Raw genomic sequence first — 16,090 nt, 5'->3', positions numbered from 1 at the left:
ATAAGATTGATATAATCAGAGTGAAAGGATTGAAAAAAGTCAATGGTGGTGATCTCTCTGCCACTGTGGAGATAGCACAAGGGCTGAAGACCGATCTCCCAGCTGAAGTTCATCAGTGCTCCATATGGAGTGATCTCCCTGATAAGCAATTGTTAAAACTTGATTCCATTGAGAATGATCTTGGGCCTGAAAAAATCTGCTCCATTGTGGACAGTGTGATAGAGACCTATAATCTGACCACCTTTGAAGAGAAGTACTTGAAATTTGTTGACTTAGTTACCAACTTAAATGAGCTCTACCTAGGTAGTGTTTCGAAGAGGTTTAAGGAAGTTGAACATTTGGCTAAGAAGGAGTTGAAGGATAATAGGAAGCTGAGACAAATTGATTCAAAGAAAATCACCATCCGTGATTTTAACAAAGGGGATTTGGTGTTGTTCCTTCCAACGAGATCTAGAGATGGAACCGGACCTCAATGGGCGGTATTTAACGAGATGGGTGGTGACTTTAAGTATATGATGAAAAACACCATAACTCTCTCCACTCAGAAACAATGGTTTATAGGGAGAATCTTAGACATCGAAGAGGTTAATCGGAAGGAGTATCTCATCACAGCTGAAGAGATATTAGTTTAACAGAGTCGGTAATATCTTCTTTTTTTTTGCTTTGCGATTATGGCTGAACCATATCGACTATAAGTTGCACGCTAACTTCAAAGATTCATATACCGTTAATAATTGCTCTTAAAGCAGGCAATTATGAAAGATGAGATTTGGAACTCTGGTGAAACCTGGAATTGGATTAGTATTCACGTAGTGTAAGCACTGTGGTTCTTCGAGTTGGTTGTGAGTTTCATATCCCATATGAATTAGTGCGTCTAGCCCGGTTACAGTATTATTCTCGAGCCATATGCAACAGTTGTTTCCATCTATTACCCACAACCACGTGCAAATATGTCAAATGAAATGTAGATGATTAATTAAACAAGTTAAATTCTATAAAAATTAACCTGAGAATTCATTTAGTGTATCACTGATGTTTATTGAGTTCTAGTATAATATTATAACATCATAGTTATAATTTATTTGCAAGAATCAGAACTTACTGTTATAGTTTTTTTATATTCATAAACAACTTGTAATTCCAATTTATAGGGGAACTTGGGAAAAATAATCCAGCTTTACTTAGTAATTGGTAAATATCGATTAAAAACATCAAGCAACTCACCAATTGAACCATAAAATTTATTACGACGAAGAGACAAGCATACAAGCATTCAACTCCATTAGATTACATACATCTTTAGATCATCTCGGAGCCTCCGTAGCAACACAAGTAGCTTAAGCACTCAACGCCTTTAATTGACGCCTACATTACAGTCGTCTAACACAGCATATAGCAACTATTCAATACCAAGTTCACCGCTTGATGAAGCTATCCAGCTTAATACACTGAACAGCTCAATAGGCATCAGCATCACCATAATCACCGTCGCTTCGATTACCGATAAAGACATGTTTCCCTAACCAAACTTCGGCATCGTCGACGCTGAGCCCCTCGACGGCTAAATCCAAGCTGTTACAACACAACGACACGCTGACACAACTCGGAGGTTCCATCCATCGAATTGTTGTCTATTAGTATCAATACAATGGCCCCATCAGTGAAGAGAGAGGACCTCATAGTTCCATACATCCATGTTTCACCGGCTAGCGATCCAACCGCCGCCACAAATGTTGTGTCTCAGTCCATGCCAATGGCGGCCATGATGATGAAGAACAAGCTTCTTTCCTGGTTTACCATCTTCAGTGCTGTTGGTGCCGTGCTGGCCTCATCCCATGGTGCTAAGACACCAGAGGGATCTCAATCACCATTCCTACAGTTACTCATGGCTGTTGTCGGTGCTGCTGTTTGCTACTTGGATCTTTTGTATCCATCGTTTGGCGGAATCATGCCAAAGCCAGCGTCGCAGGCTGCAAAGACTGCTACTGAGGTAGTAGCAGCAACTGCAACAGCAGTAGCAGAAGCAGCAGCAGGTACAGCTTGAGGTGTGTTTTATTTCTCACTTTTCTATCGATGTGTTCCTATAGTGCTTATGTCATGTCTTGTTTTGTTTGTTTAATGGTGCCACTAAATAGTCAACAAGGTTCTAAAGGTAAACGTACTCATTCAGTGCCGATATCCTCGTTCCACTCTTCAGGCTTCTCCTTGATGAACTGTGCCATCAGGTCCTTACACTGTTGGTTATCCATGTTGATGACCTCAACACCTCTCTGTCTCAAGTAGTCCTCCCCACCGACAAAGGTGTCATTCTCACCCATGACCACCCTCTTGATACCGTACATGATGATGGCACCTGTGCACATGTCACAAGGGGAAAGTGTGGTGTACATGGTACAGCTCTTGTAGACGTTGCCTTTAAGTCTACCAGCATTTTCGAGAGTAGAGATCTCACCATGGAGTGTTGCGGAGCCCTTTTGAATTCTCATGTTGTGGCCGCGTCCAAGAACTTTCCCATCTTCATCAACGAGACATCCTCCAATAGGAACACCACCTTCATCACGGCCTTGAAACAATGATTAGTACTCCGAGAATCGCTAACTCCCCTATGATTGGAGAGAAAACATAAGAGAGCCTCAGGTAAACTCACCAGTGATGGCCTCTTCAATGGCAATTTGTAGCCCCTTAGTATCGTCAAATGGCATGATTCACTCTTGCAATAACACTAAGCAGAGATATAGGAAGAATGATCAGTAGCGATTGCGCTTTATCAACACATTCCGAGCCTTCAACGCTGCTACCGGAAATTTTTCACGTCTCTACGCATCGCACCGTCGGCGTTACCGCGGAGTAAGCAAGACAGCCGTTGAGGCTTCGAAGCCCTGTGTCATTTTAGAGTTTGTACGTTTCCAGGGTTACGGTATTATGCCATATTACATTTCCACCAGTGTGTATTATACCAAACAGAAGAGCTAAGACGACAAGACAACCATTCACTACGACTTTTGCTTTACATGGAGCTCACTCAAGCTGATCACGTTGGAGTCCGTGGAGTTATCTCCTTCGTTGATGATCTCTGCGACGTAAGGCTCCATGTTGCGCTTGATACACTCCTCTTCGTTGTACGTGTTGTAGTAGTCCACGGTGTCTCTTTCCCCAACCTCTACTTTGAAGACGAGGTTGATGATGTAGTACGCGACAGCAGCAACGACAAATTGGAATACGAACGAGCCGTAGTAGAAATGTTTGATTCCAGTGTTCACGTGGATAGTTGGGGTCACGGTGTTGATCAGCCCCGGCAAGCCAGGTGCCACTCCAATGAGAAATGCCACAATGGACCTGAAGTTCACGCCGTGATAGAACCAGTAGATGCTCGAGCTATCAGAGATGTAGCAGTCCGAGATTTTGGCTATTCTCTTTCTGATGACGTAGTAATCAGTGACAAACACCGCAATCAACGGTGTGATGAAGACGGAGAACGAGGACATGACTTGTAAAAACACAGAGCTTGAGTTGTAAAACAGCCAAGGTTGAGTTGGCCATGCCAGCACGAACACAATGATCGCACCTCTTCTGATGTTGATGTAACGTGGGAAAAGTGCAGCAAGGTCCATGCCCCCACTGATACCGTTACCTATACAGTTGATGGCAAGCTGAGACGTGACGAGCGAAACACCACTGAAAAAGGCAGCAGCCCTTGCTTTTGAAGAGTAGTTTGTTTGTAGCCATAGCATACATATCGAGTTTGGCATCCAGTAAAACACACCATACTTCTCGCTCAGGGCACTGGCAGATATGATGCCCAACATGGGGACTATGAAGCCGAATAGGTTACAGCCCAGGAATATTCCCAAGCGTGAGATGAACTCGGTTTTATTGAACCTCGAGAAGTCAGATTGGTTTGCAATCCCAGAGGTCATGGCAGAATACCAAATACTCAGTCCATTCAGCCAAGCCCATGCCTTTTGAGAGCTGCCGAGGGCCATAGGGGCGTTCATCAGGGTTCCATATCCACCATCGTTGTCCTGGACAGCCCAAATGGTTATGCCCATCGCAACGAAGAACATGGCAAAGGAACCAATGGCCAATAGATAGTCCAAGAACTCGGGTCTCACAATGAGAAAGGGGAAACTCAGAGCAAGGTACACGATGAATCCACATAGCTCCTGAGAGGTCATCTTCACATTCGCTGGTAATGTGTTCTCCCAATCCAGATAACTCTTACTCCAAGAGCACAAGACGACGTTAACACATAGCCCACCCAACCAGGCCTGGGAGGCAAACCACACGACCGAAAGAATGGCTCTCAAAAGAATACCGAACCATGACCCTCTGATACCAAAGATTATTCTCTGGAACACAGAGTATCCGACGTGGTATTCGCTGCCGTATCCGCTGTTCAGTATCGCAGCAACGGATATGAAGAAATGGGAAAGAACCACTATGCCCATGGCATTGGCGCCATTCAAGCCTAGCGACAACAGGGACGAACCAGTCGACCATGTGGTAACACAGAGCGAGCAGATACCCCAGTAGCCCAGGTATCCCGTCAAGCCCCACAACCGTCTTGAAACTGGCACAGGAACCAGGTCTTCGTTATGAAGGCCGGAGGAGCCAGTCAACGCAAGCACTCTATCAACTTTTCTGAAAAACTCCATAACTCTGGTGTTTCCTTCTATGACAGATGCCAAATGATGATCCACCACTACAACGTCCCTCATGCATCTGGGATCCTATAAGCCATATATACAGCCTTCTCTCATGTGGTTGTTGAAGTTCTTCGCCATGAGATCATGCAATTACATGCGCCGTATCGTTCACCGCATTAGGGATTATATTATGGGGGTTTACGTGTATACAGAGGGCTGATAGAGATGTCAATCTGATCTATCGAGCAGGTGCAGTGAGAGTGCTCAGTATGTCATTGTGCGTAATCGACTCTGGAACACCCTGGTGGACGTTGGCGTATCGGTCTTTGATGATTCGATCGTATTCGTGGTTTAGGTGTAGGGACATACGATGGGGGTATCTCGCATTTACTTCCTAAAACGGGGTGTCCATACGATAGAACCACATCTCGAGAAGTACGTTCTCTGGGTATGGAGGAGTGATCTTTGTTCACTGCCTGGAGCTGATCCGAGCCGGTGGCTTATTTAAACCCGTTGATATGTTACTGATTTGGTGATGTTTTATCTCATGGTCTGATATCGGCCTCAGCGAAGATTGGCGTCATGAGCTTATCATTGGATGAAAGGTTTAAGGCCTTAAACAAGACAGTTCCGGTTGTTGACACACATAATGACTTCCCTTATCTCTTGAGATCACAGTTGCACTACGAGCTCCATAAGGATCCCAAGTTTGACTTTGATTCCGTTCTTACGTGCCATACAGACCTGGTGAGAATGAGGCAAGGTGGGCTGGGCGTCCAATTCTTCAGCTGTTGGATTGAGTGTCAAGGTGACACTGAGCTGTATGAGGATTTCAACACCACCAGTGCCATCGTTAGGGATACTCTTGAGCAGATCGATGTTGTGAGAAGGCTTGTTGATGACTATTCTCATAAGATGAAATTTGTGACAACTGCAGATGAAGCCCTGCAGAGTTATCGGGATTCAGATAATGAAGTAATCTCGATTACACTGGGGGTTGAAGGGTTGCACCAGTGCGATACGTCTCTATGTGTCATGAGACAGTATTACGATTTGGGTGTTCGCTATATTACCATAACCCATAACTGTGATAATCCCTTTGCTACAAGTGCGTATTCAATCAGCTGTGGCAGAGAGGATAAAGGGCTGAGCGAATTTGGAGTCGATGCTATAAAGGAGATGAACAGGCTAGGAATGATTGTTGATCTCAGCCATGTGTCACATAAGACAATGGTTGATGTGTTGAAGATTGCAAAAGCTCCTGTGATGTTTTCTCATAGCTCCGCTTATAGCTTGACTCAACATGAGAGGAATGTCAGGGATGACGTATTACAAATGGTCAAGGCCAACGGAGGTGTTGTTTGTATCAACTTTTACCCAGGTTTCATCAAGAAGCACGGCGATTCTCTTGACGATGTCACGATTGAAGACGCAGCTGCCCACGTTAAACACATTGTGGATACTATAGGCTGGGACTATGTTGGCATTGGCTCTGATTTCGAGGGTATACCTACCGGCCCTAAGGGTCTAGAGGATGTGTCAAAATACCCTGATCTTGTTAAGCTGGTCTGGAGAGAAACCAATGCCACTGAAGAGGACATATCGAAATTCATGGGGCTTAACGTCTTGAGGGTCTGGAAAGACTGCGAACGAGTGTCCTCCAAGTTACGCTCCTCAACCAAGCCGGTGGAATCCAACTGGGATGGGAGAGCATGGAACTTCCAGGAGTACGTCAAAGGAATGGCAGAGCTATACCCTGGTGCTAAGAAACTTCACCGCAATAACTACACAGGGAAGCAGTGTATAGCTTTCCCTGGGAATGAGAAGTGAAGGTGACCATGGAATAAATCAAACAAAAGCTATATAAATCAAGTGAATATAAGAGAGTAACATGATGCAGTTGATAGTACTTGTGCGTGATTATAGGATACGTAACCACAGTGCAGTGCAGTGCAGTGCTTTGATCAACATCTCAACACCCAAACACCCATACACCACATAGATAAGCTTTAAACCTTGCATTCCACAGCATCGAGTATTTTATCTACGTAGCAGTTGTAAGCGAGCATCAATGCTTCTTTATATCTTGCAAGTTTACCCAGTTGTTGATCCTTGCTACCGGGTTCTCTCAGTTTGTTGACTGTCACTTCAGCGAGAATCCCCAATGGGAAGGAAGAAGCCCTTACGCTATAAGAGAAAGCCAACTGGCTACTCCAGAATAGGATGTGTTCAATGTAAGAAGGCCCATGTCAAATGTGACGAGCAATCACCAGTGTGTAAAAGGTGCACTCGACTGGATCTCCCGTGTACGTACAAGGTGCCGTTTATTGTTGAGAATAGCTCTCAGCAGAACACGGCTGGAAGGCCCCTTGATACGGCAGCGGTGGGAGCTGCTGTGGTCCAGCCAATGGTTACAGAGACTGATATGGGTTGCAACAATGGTAACGATTGCTCAATGATTGAAGAGTCACAGCGGAGCACAGGACAAGATCTCACCACACAGAACATTAGCAATGAGTTTGGAACACCGTTAAACCTAACGGTGGACGATTTGGTGCTTGTTCTTCCAGGTGATCTTGACTTCATGAGCTCATTGGACCATACCTTTGACGATTTCATATTCGAGCAGGAGACCTTTGTGCCCAATTATGATCTTTTTGACTTACAATGGAAGAGCCATATCGTTGTGGACTATCTCGGCTCATTCAACAAGTTTGAGCCAGAGGTTTATCCCTCAATCCATCTCAATGATAAGTCCCTGCTGGATTTTGCATGGACGCTGGTAAAATCAACCCATTTCTTCTTCAACTTCTCGATGTACCCAGATGAGACATTCATGGAGGTTATTGATGTCCTCCTAACCCTTGGAAGAATATTCCCGATAATACATAGCATTGTGCTCTACGACTGTTCAATGTTGATGAAGGAAGTCTACGCAAAGGAGAACATGAACGAAAAGATAGAGCTTTGGGATAAAAATGTCAGAATACCAGTCTTCAAGATCTGCTTAGATGTATTGAGTGACAGAATAGATAACTCAACAAGCTTCGCAGAGTACGTGAGTCTCACATTTGCTGTTGTCATCATCTTTGCAGCCAACGTATCAGATAGCAGCTGGAGAACTCACTTTCATGGTTGTCAACAGTTACTGCATAAATCTTCCAACTTGAAACATACAGCAAGGTCCTACAACCATGCTGATCGTGCTGCGTTGCAGCTGCTGGATATTCTTGTCGAATGGTTCCAGTTCTCTCAGTTCGTGGCACAAATCAGCTCTAATCATGGTTGGGATAACCTCGCCTGGCTGGAGTCTCCTGACGAGCAGGAAGTCGAGCAGCACATGACATCAGTATTAGACAACGGAATAGTTCTAATATGTGGTTATTCCAAGGGGATGAAGCCAATAATCCATAAGCTACAGCTGTTCTTGAAAAACTGGAAGGACAAGGGTGTTAACCTCTGCGGAACCAACTTGGTCAAGTATGCTCTCCAAGATAAGAATCCAGGAGTTGAAGGCCAGATCAAATCATTTGGATATGAGTTAAGAGCAGAACTACAGCTGCTGAAAAGACAGAATTACAAAAGATCAACACTCAAAGACTTCATGTGGGATTGCACATTGAAACACTCCAATACTATCCACTGTTTGGGTCTTGACCTGTATCTCACAGTGTTCTTTATTGGGATAAAAGATCATGAAGTTTTAACACGGATGGTGGAAGAGCTTCTTGAATCTGTCCTCTGTATGCCCTACCACTCAACAGCAGGCGTGTATTGCCATTGGGAAATATACATTGGTGGTCTGGTATCGTTGATACTGGAGGACCAGAGACTCTATAGCTGCTTTGTTGAATTGCTACACCAGCTCCTAGGGAATGGGATGTATGTTGTTGAGAAGTCCCTTGACGGGCTAGAAAACATTGGTCAAGCACTGGACAATGGTAATCTGGATAACCTCGTAGATCCAAACCAGGACTTTGCTCTGATTTGATATGTATCACACGTACTGGAAAAGGTCAAAAACAGTAGATGCTACAACTGTAGTCAGATTCGTTCAGCTAAAAAGATAGAATGTATTTCACCTAGTTTAAGAGTTGAATTCTGTTGCAACAGGGATTGTTGGAGCAAACTTTCCAATTGGTTTGTACTCCAAGTTCTCAAAGTCTTCGCCAAAACCCTTTGGACCACCAATCTCAATGGCCTTTGGAGTGATCCACTTATCATCAGGTGAAAATGCCATCACGTAGACAATCAGTCCATACCTATAATCCTGTGTGCCAATTGCGTTACCATCCAAGTCGACAAGGGTAATCAAATCTGGAACGGAGCACAGTAAGCTTTGACTACCATCATCTTCAACTTTGTAGACAACAATGTTCTCATTCTTGAACGGGATCTTGATTCTAGAGTTGTGATGCTTATCCAGCCCTTCCAGCTCAACAATACCATAGCCATAGCCTCTTTTGAGGATTTTCTCAACACTAACAATCTTTCCTTTGAAAAGACAGGCTGTTGATGATGCTCCAACAGCTGCTGTGATTCTTGGAACGAGGTTGTCCAGATCAGAGTTGGTTCTTGCCTGGAACACAGCACGACCAATTCTCCAAGACAGCGAGATAGTGTCAATGGCAGTTTCAGCCCTTGCTGCTGCGATGTTCAAAGTTGGCATCACACAGGCACCATGGACACCTTGGTGATACAGGACATCACGTAAGACGTTCTCCATTTGCGAGTCGCATACCGAGGACGTGACGATCAGTTGTAAGCCATTACCATTCGACAACGATGTGTATGGATAACCCTTTCCATCATGCACAACTGAGGTCAAAGATTGCCAGATGGTTGGATAGGCTCTTCCTAACGAATCCATATCAATGAATGGGATGCCTTGCTGGTACGCTGCCCACAAGCCACACAAGCCATTAGCACCACCGACTTCAAAGTTGAAGATACCATCAATACATTTTCCTTCGTACTTCTCAATGATATCCAAGCACTCCAGGATTTCGTCAGCGTGCAACCTCTCACCAGAAACAGTTGGTGATCCGTAGTAAGCAACCTTTGCTGCTCTTCCTTCACCTCCTGTCATCTCTTCGAATTTATCCAATGTCACAACAGTAATCTTTGCACCATTCTTGATAAGATTCTTTAGCTCAATGACAGAACTGTTTGGATCACCACCACCTCCACAGCCAAGAATATACGCACCACAGCCAATGAAGTCAATATCAACCTCACTCAGGGTCCACACATGGTCACATATGGTAGGTCTATAGGAGTTGTAGTCAATGTCGATCTTTTCCTTCTTGTATGCTGAGGCACATTTGAACACTTCTTCGGGAATGTATTCCTCCTCGTCACCAACAAATATATTGTCAACAGGACCTACAAGCAGATCTGAGTCATAGTCGACATCACCGACGACTTTCACCTCGAAGAGATAGATGTTTGACAAGTATGGAACCGCATCAGAGACCACATTTGCAACAGTTATGGAGGACTCTAATGCTCCACGAGATACTGCCATAGAGGAAGCCTTTGTCTTCAGTTCTTCAATGACGTTCTTCTTTGCTTCCTCTGTGTCTTGGATTGCTCTAATCTCAGAGACAGTTGCAGAGATTTTACCCAAAGCTGCACCGATGGCATTTGCAACTTGGAAATATGGTGGTTTGATAACCTTAGATGCTCCTTCCAACACCTCAGGAGCAATGAAGGAGCCACCACCGACAAAAATAACTGGAAGTGGATCCTTGGAGGTCTTCATACGATCAATGACCTTTTCCAGAAGTCTTTTGACAACATCGGAGTACTTCTGTTTCATATCTTCTCCAAATAGACCTAGGACTTTCTGCGGATCACCCATGGTCATGGTAGCAGGCAATAATTCGACGCCATGATCATCCACATACTTTGCGAGTGTCAAATCTGAGGTGGTGATAGTATCACCACCAAATAGAATAGATTTAGTGATAATATCAGCACCTGTGGAGTCTGGTCCAACAGAGAGGGAATCGCCATCAAATCTCACGATGGAACCACCACCCAGGCCAATAGATTCAACGTGAGGCATGGAGAAGTTCATTTTCACTCCTCCAGCGTAGGAGTACATGGATGATTGTCGTGGGAACCCAGAAGGAAGTAATTGACCAACATCTGTTGTGGTGCCACCGACATCACAGACCATAACTTGCTTTCCTTTAACGTCTGGGTCATTTGAGCACAAGATAGCAGCTCCTCTCATCGAATTGGTGGCACCTGAAGAGAACGTCCTGATAGGAGCCTCCAAGGCATCTTTCACAGACAAGACAGTACCATCATTCTGTGAGAGCAAAACGATACAGTTCAGACCAATCTTTTTCGTAGCATGGACAAAGGACTTGATGATCTTTCTACCAAACTTCTTAATCGAAGCATTGAGTACGGTGGCATTCTCACGCTCGACAAACCCGATACCTGAGATTTGATGTGAGAGAACAACATCGCACTCTGGGAGCTGTTCTTTGATGATTTCCCTGGCCCTCAACTCATGTGCTGGATTCATATTGGCAAATGTTCCAACGACTGCAATAGCTGAAATGCCCAACTTGCCTATACGCGAGCAGTGTTCAATCAAGCCGGCCTCGTCTAGTGGTCTGATGTCCTCACCGTCAACTTTAGAGCCACCATCCAAGAAGGCATGGTAACCGTTGATGACATTCGCCAGATCCTCAGGGAAGTCACCGAAAGGTGGTAATGATCTACCAAAAGGCCCTGAGAGTCTTATAACAGCAACCTTCTCCAGCCTATTGGAGTCTCTTTCAATAACAGCGTTGATGAAATGAGTCGTTCCAATGGTCACGGAAACGATTTCATCTTTCCGAATACCATGTGCTGGGTTCTCCAAGACCGTTTGGATACTCTTCTCAATACCAACGGATACATCAGGCGTTGTCACAGATTTGTGCCATGCGATGACACCTCTGTCCTCCTCTTCAAGCCTTGAAGGGTCGAGCACAACGAGATCGGAGTTGGTGCCTCCAACGTCAACACCAACGAGCAGTCTTCTCTTGTCTAAAGTCATAGTATGTTTGTCTCTGATCCAATTGAAGATGTTTTGTTCAAAGAAAAGTGATACAGGACGCTTTTTAAGGTACAAGGATTCATATTGGGGCACATGGTCTAAGCTGGTCGTAGAGAAGCCTTAGAGATAAGGTGCTATACGACCATTGGTGTGGTTTGGTCACCATTCTCGTCGTATTTGCACGGTTGTAAAAGCTGATGATGCCCGTCGTATCGCACCCCAAATCGGGCGAAAGAAATGAAGATAGAGCGATCGGAATTTTTCTGCCTCATCGTATGGGTCTCATGTCTTTAGCCGTGGAAGACTAAGTCAATACGACGAGACTCGTGGATAACCACTCACCTGATCAAATACTGGCTCAGTCACTGTTGCTCTGTAGTTCGTAACGTACAAAACGCTTGTGATGTATGTTGTGTATATATAGGCTGCTTGCATTTCTCTGTGTTGGAAACTGCATCGCATTCCGTTGTTATCCAAAGCACTAGTCATGGAGTACACTGTGATTGGAGCTGGTATAATCGGGTTATATACCACCTGGAGCTTGATTGATTGTGGTGTAGCACCAGAGAAAATCACCGTGATTGCTCAATTCCTTCCTGGCGATGAGAGCATCAACTATACCTCACCTTATGCAGGCGGAAACTTCAGTTGTATAACGTCAGATGACGATGACACTTTGCTCTTCGACAAGCTGACGTATATGAACCTTGGTCGACTTCAAAGGGCACTCGGTGGGAGTAAATGTGGCCTTGAGAATCGACCAAGTGCAGAGTTCTGGGAGGCTTATCCTGTGGATAAGAAGATCGCTTCGTATAGATCTTATTTGAAAGATTTTGCTATCGTTGAGAAGAAGGATTTGCTTAGAGGTTGTGCCTTTGGTATTAGTTTCACATCATGGAACTTCAACTGTCCTTTCTTCTTAGGTAAGTTTCAGCAGTATCTGGAGTCCACTGGTGTCAAGTTCACAAGAAAGACTTTGAGCCACATCACCCAGGGATTCATCTCCGCCAACACCAAAGTAGTTTTCAACTGTTCTGGTATCGGAGCACTTTCCCTTGGTGGAGTAAGAGACACGAATGTTTTTCCCACAAGGGGACAAGTCGTTGTTGTGAAGGCTCCTCATATCCAGGAGAACAGAATGAGATGGGGAGACGGAACGGCTACTTACATCATTCCAAGACCAGACTCTGATGGCGAGCTGGTCCTGGGAGGGTTCCTTCAGAAGGACGATTGGACGGCAGACACCTTCAAGGAACAAACTCAGGACATTTTGAGAAGAGCCACGGAGCTTTTCCCAAGGATCCTGGACAAGCCTTTGGTCATTGTTCGTGTTGTATGTGGGCTAAGACCTAGTAGACACGGTGGCGTGCGTATAGCACGTGAAGTTGTTGAAGATGGTAAGATTGTCATCCATAATTACGGCGCGAGTGGCTACGGTTATCAATCAGGGCTCGGGATGGGCATTAGAGCTGTTCAGCTGCTCAAGGGGATAAACCCAAAGCTATGAGTGATCAATGGCCTGGATATATGACATATATGACACTCTCGGCTGGCTAAATAGGCGTTCATGAACAAAATCCTCCAATTCAAGTGAGAACTCACAAATGTTTTGTGTCACTTAGAGTTCAACAGTGCATGTCCATACATCCAACCGCATGTCCATACATCCAACAGTTTTATGAGTACACACTACGTAGGGCAATGTCTTAAAAAGAAGAGAAAATTGTATATTGAAACACAGTAGCATTGTAGTGAACAATGGACAAAAGATAGAGAAAGAAACAGCGTAAGCAATGCTCTGAAAAGAGCACGTTACCGTTGTATACGACGACAAGAGAAAAGGTTAAAACATAGGTTTTTTTTTGGTATCAGCATAGCCTCAAGGACTAGTTGTCTGGACTGGTTTGGATGTCCTTGATCAATTCAGTGACCTCATCCAAATCAACACCCAGCTCTCTGGCAAAGAACTCTGGGATCTCGGTGTTTTCGATGGAAGAACCAAGAGCAGCAAGGGTTCTCAAGTATGCGCCCTCGGTGTTGGCCCATGCGTACAGTGGAACGTCTTGTTGAGTGTGGGCAGTGGAGGTCCAGCCCAAGTTGGCAGCTCTAGAAACCAAGTGGGCAAGAGACACTTGTGGGGAGTCGGAGGCAAGAACCTCATCAATCTCCTCACTGGTGTAGTTGGTGAAGTTCATCTGACCTTCCAACACCTCAGTTCTGAACCACTCGGCCTTGGTTTCGTTAGCACCGTCGTACGCATCCAAGAGGTTAATGGCGTACTCGGTGGAGGTGGTGATCCCGAGCAAGTTTTCTGGCCACCATTCGTAGTCACCGTTGTAACCAAGACCAAGACCACCACATTCGTGGTCAGAAGTAGAGACGACGATGGTCTCAGTGTCCAATTGAGAGACACGGTCAATGACGGCCTTGAAAGCGTCAGCATGGGCAACAGTATCATCGACAATGGCTCTTGGGTCATTGGCGTGACCAGCGTGGTCAATTCTGGCACCTTCCAACAACAAGACGAAACCAGTGGTGGAGTTCTCAGTAGCCTTGACAAGCTGGTCGATGGCCAAAAGGGACATTTCGGTCAAAGATGGGACTTCAGTGGCGTTTCTGTCCATCTCCATTGGCAAACTGTTAGCACCGAAAATGGCCAACAATGGCAATTGGGCCTCATCAGACTCATCGTCGTAGAGCTCATCGAAGGACTCTCTGTCACCGATGTAAGTCCAGCCATCATCTTGGGCCTTTTGGATGTAGTCAACACCATCAGATCTTTTACCCTTGGTTTGGTATTGAGTCGAGTTGACACCGTGCAAGTACTGTCTACCACCACCCATAACAATGTCCATGGTCTGGCCCAATGGATGGCCGTAACCCAACTGTTGCTCAGCGATCAGGTCGTAGTATCTTCTAGACAAGACGTGGGTGTTTGGCGTACAGATGGTGGCGTCTTGAACAAAGGTTGTTGAGACGATACCGGTACTGTAGTTGAGAAGCTTAGCACCTTCGTAGAAGGTACCTCTTGGGTTCCCTTCTGGGTCCACAGAGATCGCACCGTTGTAGGTCTTGACACCGTTAGCGATTGCAGAACCTGCTGCAGCGGAGTCGGTAATCAAGGTGGAGGAGGACTGAGTACGGACAGAACCAATCAAGTAGTTCTCCATCTCCAAGCTGGCCTGCTCATAGGTCAAGTTGTCCCTGGTCTCGATGAACTGACGGGCGGTGGTCATGGCGGAGAGACCCATACCATCGGAAACCATGAAGATGATGTTCTTCTTGGTGTTGTACTTGATTGGGATGGCCTCAATCAAAGCGGCAAAGATTAAGACGAGAACGGCTGTTGGGAGTCTCATTGTAGATAGTATGTGTGCTGTAGACCGATACTGTGAGGCGATAGACAATCTGTCTTTCCGAGAGAAGCCAGGTGAAGCAGCGGAAGTAAAGAATTGGATGGCCTTATATACTTTCAGCCACCAGGGATGTACAACTGAAAAAGATTAGCCCATGTATGCAAAAAAAGGGCTTCTTCTCAAAGCATAGCTACTGGAGACACAGTGAAGCATCTGTGGTCCCATGTGCCTGGAATTGGGCTCCTGAGAGATCGCCATATGTAAATGTGGTCGGGGAGGACTTCCCAGTCCGAGGCGAGGTGGAGGACCCAAGCACGACAAGCAATCAGAACGAGAGGCAGAGCAGCACAGCGGCCGTGGTACAGCCCACGAGGGCTCTACGCATCCAATTACTCCTATTCCAGAGCGGGTGTATACTGACCCGTGCAGTATACGCTACAATTCAAGCGTTGTGTAGCGATTGACCTAGGCTAAGGAGACGTTGATGTAGGGTCATGTATGTGGTTTCCGCCCCACCCATGTGTGTGTAGACGGAGCAAGCGATGGATGGTGAGACGACGGAGCTGATACACTGCTACGCTCGCAGGCATTGGGCACTCAATTGACCACGCAGCCGGCGTGGTGATGGAAGAGAGGCCCTCCACACCATCCAACTGCGTGTGTACACCTTGGACTCGTGCCCCTGGACTCCAATGAAGAGCGTATAGCCTAAGCAGCACACAGCTCGGACTTGATTCTTTTACCCTTGCAAGCGACTGCTCCGAGCGGACGCTTCTAGGCAGCCTCGTCAGAAGAAAGCCAAGAGAAATTGCTGGGCAACGGAGCCAAATCCATTCCAGGCACACTACACCGTTCAATTCCATCAACCACGTGTGCTGGTGAGAAGCCCATGTTGATCATTTGCCCCCAATATACCTTTGTTCTCGTTTTGCGTGATGAGACTTCAATGGCGAGCGTGGTTATAAAGGTGTCGCTGTCGCTGAACCCTTTGTAAATCTGTGTGGACCCTGCTTCAGCTGTTGTACGGG

The 16,090-nt window shown here is 45.7% G+C and overlaps 9 protein-coding genes across 9 annotated transcripts; 4 read left to right on the top strand and 5 right to left on the bottom strand.

Moving 5' to 3' along the window:
• The first annotated feature begins 1,420 nt into the window (after nt 1–1,420).
• CYBJADRAFT_183966 (uncharacterized protein) lies at nt 1,421–2,489 on the top strand. The gene has a single exon (XM_020217098.1). The coding sequence runs from the start codon at nt 1,649–1,651 to the stop codon at nt 2,042–2,044; it is 396 nt and encodes a 131-aa protein (XP_020071354.1). The 5' UTR covers nt 1,421–1,648; the 3' UTR covers nt 2,045–2,489.
• FCY1 (cytosine deaminase) lies at nt 2,081–2,702 on the bottom strand (the record flags this gene model as incomplete). Its single annotated transcript, XM_020214727.1, has 2 exons — nt 2,081–2,563; nt 2,648–2,702. The coding sequence occupies 2 exons, from the start codon at nt 2,700–2,702 to the stop codon at nt 2,163–2,165; spliced, it is 456 nt and encodes a 151-aa protein (XP_020071353.1). The 3' UTR covers nt 2,081–2,162.
• A 229-nt stretch (nt 2,703–2,931) lies between these two features.
• On the bottom strand, nt 2,932–4,721 carry CYBJADRAFT_167001 (nucleobase cation symporter-1 family protein; the record flags this gene model as incomplete). The annotated part of the gene is made up of 1 exon (XM_020214726.1): nt 2,932–4,721. One exon carries the CDS (start codon nt 4,716–4,718, stop codon nt 2,994–2,996), a length of 1,725 nt encoding a protein of 574 aa, XP_020071352.1. The 3' UTR covers nt 2,932–2,993.
• Nucleotides 4,722–5,228: 507 nt separating this feature from the next.
• CYBJADRAFT_172293 (dipeptidase) lies at nt 5,229–6,476 on the top strand (the record flags this gene model as incomplete). The annotated part of the gene is made up of 1 exon (XM_020216316.1): nt 5,229–6,476. One exon carries the CDS (start codon nt 5,229–5,231, stop codon nt 6,474–6,476), a length of 1,248 nt encoding a protein of 415 aa, XP_020071351.1.
• Nucleotides 6,477–6,768: 292 nt separating this feature from the next.
• Nucleotides 6,769–8,665, top strand: CYBJADRAFT_189409 (Zn(II)2Cys6 transcription factor). The gene has a single exon (XM_020217344.1). It carries the CDS (start codon nt 6,811–6,813, stop codon nt 8,635–8,637), a length of 1,827 nt encoding a protein of 608 aa, XP_020071350.1. The 5' UTR covers nt 6,769–6,810; the 3' UTR covers nt 8,638–8,665.
• A 41-nt stretch (nt 8,666–8,706) lies between these two features.
• Nucleotides 8,707–11,983, bottom strand: CYBJADRAFT_166998 (uncharacterized protein). Its single transcript, XM_020214725.1, has one exon. It carries the CDS (start codon nt 11,704–11,706, stop codon nt 8,734–8,736), a length of 2,973 nt encoding a protein of 990 aa, XP_020071349.1. The 5' UTR covers nt 11,707–11,983; the 3' UTR covers nt 8,707–8,733.
• Nucleotides 11,984–12,193: 210 nt separating this feature from the next.
• Nucleotides 12,194–13,213, top strand: CYBJADRAFT_149403 (FAD-dependent oxidoreductase; the record flags this gene model as incomplete). The annotated part of the gene is made up of 1 exon (XM_020213316.1): nt 12,194–13,213. One exon carries the CDS (start codon nt 12,194–12,196, stop codon nt 13,211–13,213), a length of 1,020 nt encoding a protein of 339 aa, XP_020071348.1.
• A 357-nt stretch (nt 13,214–13,570) lies between these two features.
• CYBJADRAFT_149400 (alkaline phosphatase) lies at nt 13,571–15,065 on the bottom strand (the record flags this gene model as incomplete). Its single annotated transcript, XM_020213315.1, has 1 exon — nt 13,571–15,065. The coding sequence occupies one exon, from the start codon at nt 15,063–15,065 to the stop codon at nt 13,593–13,595; it is 1,473 nt and encodes a 490-aa protein (XP_020071347.1). The 3' UTR covers nt 13,571–13,592.
• A 417-nt stretch (nt 15,066–15,482) lies between these two features.
• Nucleotides 15,483–16,078, bottom strand: CYBJADRAFT_71971 (uncharacterized protein). The gene has a single exon (XM_020217891.1). The coding sequence runs from the start codon at nt 15,923–15,925 to the stop codon at nt 15,533–15,535; it is 393 nt and encodes a 130-aa protein (XP_020071346.1). The 5' UTR covers nt 15,926–16,078; the 3' UTR covers nt 15,483–15,532.
• Between the last annotated feature and the right edge of the window lie 12 nt (nt 16,079–16,090).

Source organism: Cyberlindnera jadinii (genome assembly GCF_001661405.1).
Source record: "Cyberlindnera jadinii NRRL Y-1542 unplaced genomic scaffold CYBJAscaffold_4, whole genome shotgun sequence".
Taxonomy (NCBI): domain Eukaryota; kingdom Fungi; phylum Ascomycota; class Saccharomycetes; order Phaffomycetales; family Wickerhamomycetaceae; genus Williopsis; species Williopsis jadinii.
The sequence above is the reverse complement of the archived record's forward strand: the minus strand, read 5'-3'. Positions and strand labels throughout refer to the sequence as shown.

Excerpts from the sequence above, each read along its gene's own strand:
- CYBJADRAFT_183966 (XM_020217098.1), top strand. The coding sequence starts at position 1,649 with ATGGCCCCATCAGTGAAGAGAGAGGACCTCATAGTTCCATACATCCAT.
- CYBJADRAFT_189409 (XM_020217344.1), top strand. The coding sequence starts at position 6,811 with ATGGGAAGGAAGAAGCCCTTACGCTATAAGAGAAAGCCAACTGGCTAC.
- CYBJADRAFT_166998 (XM_020214725.1), bottom strand. The coding sequence starts at position 11,706 with ATGACTTTAGACAAGAGAAGACTGCTCGTTGGTGTTGACGTTGGAGGC.
- CYBJADRAFT_71971 (XM_020217891.1), bottom strand. The coding sequence starts at position 15,925 with ATGGAATTGAACGGTGTAGTGTGCCTGGAATGGATTTGGCTCCGTTGC.